The following is a 6560-nucleotide window of genomic DNA, read 5'->3' on the forward strand; positions in this document are numbered from 1 at the left end:
GACCAAAATAAAATAGGCTGTTCAGAAACAAAGAAATATGTTTCCGTTCAAATGTTCTGTGTCCAAGAATAAGCTGAGAATAGAGACAACAGCTGGATCTGATGATAAAAGTTCATCCTCAGCTACACAGCTGGATGTGATGATAAAAGTTTATCCTTAGCTACATAGCAAGCTCAAGGCCATCCTGGGCTCTGTGGAATCCTGTCCAAACCAGCCTACCACCAAACAAAAGATAAAGACGACAAATATGAGCAGGAAAAATGAGGCTCACCTTGTGAGAAGTATTGTATTTCAGAGTAATTAATGCAATTATTGGTTATGACATCAGTATATTCTGATAGGGTTTTAGTATTTTGGATATTTTATCAGTGGGTATAGCTTTACTTGCATGTGCTGTGTGATGGTCTGTATGCCAAATGTGTTGCTCTGATTGGTCATTAAATAAAACACTGATTGGCCAGTACCCAGGCAGGAAGTATAGGTGGGAGTAAAATAGAGGAGAATTGAGAGAACAGGAAGGCAGAGGGAGACACTGCCAGCTGCCACCATGACAAGCAGCATGTGAAGATGCTGGTAAGCCACAAGCCACATGGCAAGGTATAGATTTATAGAAATGGATTAATTTAAGATATAAGAACTAGATAGCTAGAAGCCTGAGCCATTAGGCCAAACAGTTTAAATAATATAAGTGTCTGTGTGTTTATTTTATAAGTGGGCTGTCAGACTGCTGGGGCTTGGTGGAACCTTGAGAGAAAACTCTCCAGCTATATGCATGCATACAGTTTACATTAGTGTTACCTAATAATACTATCTTTCCTTCTCTGACTTTAGGGAGAACTCAGTTTTTCACAATCACTAATCCAAACTCAGAAGAGGGGGCAGTGAAATTATCTGCACTGTGGGTTTTTTTTTTTTTTAATGTTTCTCAACAGATAGGACTGGAATGTTTGGCACCAGATAAAGAAGATAGCAGCAGAGCAATTCATACCTCAGCCACCGTCTGGGCTCTATAATTGTAATGCTGACCACTGTAGCAGTTTCTGGAATGGCACAGAGTGTGTGTGGCAGAAGCACAGCTGTGGATTTAGTTAAGGAGTGGGGAATTGGCACCGACTGACTGCGACTGTCTATGCTGGACCTTCTTAGGGACAGCAAGACTGTATGAAAGAGGGCAGGGAGATGATTGAGTCAGTAACTGGCCTGACATGCAAGCATGAGAAACGTGTGTGTGTGTGTGTGTGTGTGTGTGTGTGTGTGTGTGTGTGTGTGTCTAACAGTTACATCAGTTGATTGGCAGCTCTTGGGACATGTCAAGCAGGTAAAAAGAATGAGACGCTAATAGGGAAAACCCTGATAATGTACATATCAATGTTCTCTCACGCCATCCTTATCAACAGTCCTCTGGGAGAGGTACTGTTGACACCTTGGCTTTTGCAATGAAGCATAACTATTTCAAAGGTGAAAATGATGAGATTTTAGAGAAAATTTGGACATAGGGATTACATATTTGAAAAATAATAGACCTGTGCAAAACAAAACACTCTAATGTTGATTTGAAACTGATAAACTATCTCATGGTTTTAATAAACTTACCTCTCTCATTCCCAGAGGCAAATGAACACATGCAACTTTTGCAAACTCACAGATACATTTGGAAGATTATTGTAGGCAATTGTTAGGACTGGAACAAGGCAATACTTGAAACAAATATGGTTTATTTAACAACACAAGTCTATTTTACATGTAAGTGAAGAGCCAAGTTAGATGTAGTCTACATCATTATTAAGTACATTTTCAGAAGAGTTTTTTTTTTTTTTTACAGACTGTCATACTGTATTATTAATTAGGATGAAACCATATAGACAAGTTGAATTTCTTTTTTTCCACAGATAATTGAGAATATAAAAGTGTTTTTGAAGCTATTAAAATAATTCTCCTTTTAAAACACTTGGAGATACTTTAACTTAGAGAGGTTGTTATAGTTAGGAGGAAAAGCAGCTACAGAATCTCTTCAGTAGAAGCCACAGGACCAGTACCTTCTACAGCACAGTGGGCGGCAACAGCCATAACCATAGCCACCATAGCCACCATAGCCACCATAGCCACCATAGCCACCATAGCCACCATAACCACAGCCATAGCCATAGCCTAGACCACCATAGCCATAGCCCAGGCCTCCATAGTATCCTCCATAGTAACACATGTTGTCAGGAGTGAGTGGTCTGTTCAGAGAAGATAAGCAGTAGGTTCCTTGAGTCTGGCTGTCACCATCTGCCAAGGGCCTTTTATACAGCTGGGTTGTTGTTGGGGAAAACCACAGGCATTGCAGCATCACACATCTCTGCACTGTGCTTCAGGAAACATCACGAGTTCCAGGATTTACTGGATAAACAAGGCTGCATAACTGAGATAATTGTGCTCCTACTTCAAAATCCAATGGTCAAATCATGCAATACTTTCATTTTTCAAGACTCTAGATCATTCTTCATCTAGTTTAGTGAATGCATCACATGATTTTGTCAGCTAATATAAATCAGTAATAGTTTTCTCCTTTTTACATTTATTTAGTCCATTACCCCACAGGAAGGTCTTTGTGCTCTTTCAAGTTTTTGTTATTGTTGCTGAAGGGAGCATTTCTGAAGTCTTGCTCATGAAGAATAAGCTATTTATTGCTTACACTATGTGTAATTGGTGGCAAATTTTTACCTTATTTTAATTTATCTAGATTTATTCCTAAGCACAAATTTGCTATATATATTGTTTTAAAACTGCTGGAGCACAATGTACCATTTTCTGTGCAGAAACTGTACATGATCCATGTTTTTCTCTGTAAGCCCATGTAAAAGTATTGTAGGTGTAACCCTGAAACTCATTCTTGTTGAGTGGGTGATCTACCATCAATTTCAATGAACCTTAATTTAAAAATTTATTTTATTTCATTTATGTATTCAGGTTTTGGCAAATATATGCCTGGGTAGCATGTGAATACAGTACCTGAAAATGTCAGGTATAGATTGTACATTCCTGGAAATGGAGTTACATATAGATGTGAACTGTTGTGTGGGTGCTTGGAATTGAACCTGAGCCCTACAGTAAGAGCATCCATAGCTCTTAACCACCCAACAGTGTTTCCAACTCTAACTTTATTTGTTTTTAAGTCAGGGTCCACATGCGCTCTTACACATAATTTTGAAAGAAAAGCAGTGACGTGTTGCTTGAAAAGTTTACCCAGTGTTTGGTGAGACAACTCCATGGGTGAAAGTACTTGGCATGTATGTGTGAAGCTCTTAGTTAAAATCCCCAGAACTAAGGAGTCACATGCCTGTACCCTAGTGCTGTGTGGGTTAGAGACAGGAGGGTTGCTGGAGCTTGCTGGTTGCCAGCCTAAGTCGATGTGCAGTGTGACACTCTCTGTCAAAAGGATTCGGTGGGCAGACAGAACATGGAGTAATGCACTTGGTGTTTACTGTGGCTTCGCACAAGTTCACTTGCATCCTCTCAACTGGCTACATGGCAGACATAGCACATGCAAATTCACACACACATATACCCATGGGCACAGTGTTTATGATCAGTTTCCTGAAGTTTGTGTTGTGGTGGAATCTTTGTCAATTATGCACAAAATGTTAGATGCTAACCTGAATATAGTCTCTTCATAAAATCTTGTTATGAGTACTCTTTAAAGAGACCAAGCAAGCTGTATGCAGTTCCTCTTTCTCTCACTTTGTAGCTGATGGATGGAGTACTGGTAAGGATGATGAAACCCATCATTAAAAGGCACGGTTATGTTTCTTTTCAATTTTTTTTTATAAATTTGCAAATTCAGAGAGTTTGACATTCTAACAGACAAATCTAAACAAATAAGATTCCACCACCACAAACATAGATATTGGATGATGTCATGGAAAAAAAATACTGCCGGGCAGTGTTGGCACATGCCTTTAATCCCAGCACTTGGGAGGCAGGGGCAGGAGGATCTCTGTGAGTTCAAGGCCAGCTGGACTACAGAGTGAGTTCCAGGACAGGCTCCAAAGCTATACAGAGAAACCCTGTCTCAAAAAAACCAATAAAAAAAAAAAAGAAAAAGAAAGGAAAGAAAGAAAAAAAGAAAAAATCCACTCAGATTTTACTGTACATATCTTAAAATCCCTTGAACTCACTAATATTGTCAGTGGTAGATTTATAATCATTATATAACAAAACAAGTTCCTGCCATCCATCCATCCTTCTTTCTTTCTTTCTTTCTTTCTTTCTTTCTTTCTTTCTTTCTTTCTTTCTTTCTTTCTGTCTATCAATCATATATATATATATATATATATTGATATAGATATAAAGAAAGAACATATGGCTGAAACTATATATGAAAGTAATATTAAAAACAAAATTCTAAATGAAAACATTACACATAACTTCAAACCATGAAACTCCTATAAGATCACACAGGGAAGAGCTTCTTTGCTTGGCCTCAGCCATGTCTGCATGGGAGTTCAACAGAATAGGCCTCAAAATGAAAACAGACAAATTGTCTTATGTCCAAAGAGGAAGGTTCTGCACATCAGGTCAATCCACACAGTGGAAAGCAAAAATTAAGGATACACAGAGTAGGGAATTAATAACTAAAATATGTATGTACTACCTACAACTAAACAGCACAATAAAAACAAACATATTAAATAATTTGAGATTAAAATAGATATTTTTTTCAAAAGAAAACTAGTAGATAGCCAAAGGGTAAAATAAGGTTCAATTTCACCACTATCTCATAATTGTAAATCAAAGTTACAATGAGATTGTCCCCAGCAGTTGTTAATTAAATGGCTATGGAGAGAAAACTGAGATGTCTTAGCTATGGTTTCTATTACTGTGATGAAACACCAGGACAAAAGCAGGTTGGAAAGGTAAGTGTTTATTTGGCTCATAGTTCCACATCACTGTTCATCATCAAAAGAAGTCAAGACAAAAACTCAAACAGGACAGTAACCTGAAGGCAGGAACTGATGCAGTGACCATGGAGGGCTGATGCTTACTTGTTTGCTCCATATGGCTTTCTCAGTCTTCATACAACCTAGGTCCAACAGCCTAGGGATGGCACCCCTACAATGGGCTGGGCCATCCCCATCAATCACTAATTAAGAAAATGCCTTATAAATGGATCTTATGGAGGCATTTTCTCAATTAAAGTTCCCTCCTTCCAATGACATAAAGCTAGCCAACACATGGGTGTTAGAAAACATGTGAAGAATCAGAAACCTTGTCCATTATTGAGAATGTATGTGATAACAGCCATTACAGGAAACACTGTGTAGACTCCTCCCAAAATATTAGTAGAACTAATTTTTGGTTCTTCTGAAAACTTAACTAGCAGACAAAAGGATTTGATCACAAGGGTATGTATGCTACTAACAGGTTCTTTGTGACATTACATATAATAGCAGCTCTATAGAAATAATCAAAGTGTCTATCAATATATGAATCCAAAATCAAAATGTTTCCCACTGCTGCTGTGCTTCCTTTTTATTCTCTCTCCTTTAATCTTCTGGCACTTATTCACTATTACACATAATTGATGAAGAAGACATAAATACATAAGCAAGTATCCCAAACCAATAGAGACATTAACAAAGATGTAAGAAAGGAATATTTTCAAAGAAATACTTTATTCAGAAGCATGTATTTCCCCACAGGTAATTTCTCTACTGGACCAGAATTATGAAGATTATGAAGAACTTTTTTCCCTATGAGCTGTCACACAGTCCACCTGAAGATGAGGAGTAAGATTGACACACTGCTGTCCATTCATCTTGCTCATAGTTCAGTATAATGTTGGACGTTTTGAAGATATTTAAGAATTCATGATTTGAGCTGGAGATACTTCCAGTAGGACAGCAGGTCATAGCCAATAGACTGAGAAGCTGTAGAAACTCCTCAGTAGAAGCCATAGGACCAGTACCTTCTACAGCACAGTGGGCGGCAGCAACCATAACCATAGCCACCATAGCCACCATAGCCACCACAGCCACAGCCATAGCCACATCCATAGCCATAGCCATAGCCTAGGCCACCATAGCCATAGCCCAGGCCTCCATAGTATCTGCTATAGTAACACATGGTGTCGGGAGTGGACTCTTCAGTTATGGACAACAGGTAGGTTTCTTGAATGTGGGTGTCACCATCTGCTAAGGGCCTTTTATACACATGGATGTTTGGTAGGAAAAGCCACAGGAATTATAGTGTCACACATTTCTCCCCTGTGCTTTCAAAAACATCACGAGTTCTGTGATTTGCTGGACATAGACTGAATAACTGGGATAATTGAGCTCCTGTGTCACAGTTCTATGGTCAAATAATGAGATGTCTGGCATGAAACCCTGTTTCAAGAGCCTGTCTATTCCTATATTACTCTACATTTTGTTTGTTGAAGACATATGACCTGGTTTTCTCACAGTACAATCATAAAACTATTATTTTCCTTCATACATTTTTTTGCTTTCCATTATTCCACAGGAGTGGTTTGGCCTTTCTTCTGTTTTTCCTTCCTCCCTTCCATCCTTCCTCCCTTC

General features: G+C 38.6%; 2 protein-coding genes across 2 annotated transcripts; both read right to left on the minus strand.

The window, feature by feature from the left end:
* Nucleotides 1-1695: 1695 nt before the first annotated feature.
* On the minus strand, nt 1696-2203 carry LOC114698388 (keratin-associated protein 20-2-like). The gene has a single exon (XM_028877043.2). The coding sequence runs from the start codon at nt 2201-2203 to the stop codon at nt 2012-2014; it is 192 nt and encodes a 63-aa protein (XP_028732876.1). The 3' UTR covers nt 1696-2011.
* A 3435-nt stretch (nt 2204-5638) lies between these two features.
* LOC114698392 (keratin-associated protein 20-2-like) lies at nt 5639-6143 on the minus strand. The gene has a single exon (XM_028877048.2). The coding sequence runs from the start codon at nt 6106-6108 to the stop codon at nt 5926-5928; it is 183 nt and encodes a 60-aa protein (XP_028732881.1). The 5' UTR covers nt 6109-6143; the 3' UTR covers nt 5639-5925.
* Between the last annotated feature and the right edge of the window lie 417 nt (nt 6144-6560).

The sequence above is a fragment of the Peromyscus leucopus genome, chromosome 12 (assembly GCF_004664715.2).
Source record: "Peromyscus leucopus breed LL Stock chromosome 12, UCI_PerLeu_2.1, whole genome shotgun sequence".
NCBI lineage: Eukaryota > Metazoa > Chordata > Mammalia > Rodentia > Cricetidae > Peromyscus > Peromyscus leucopus.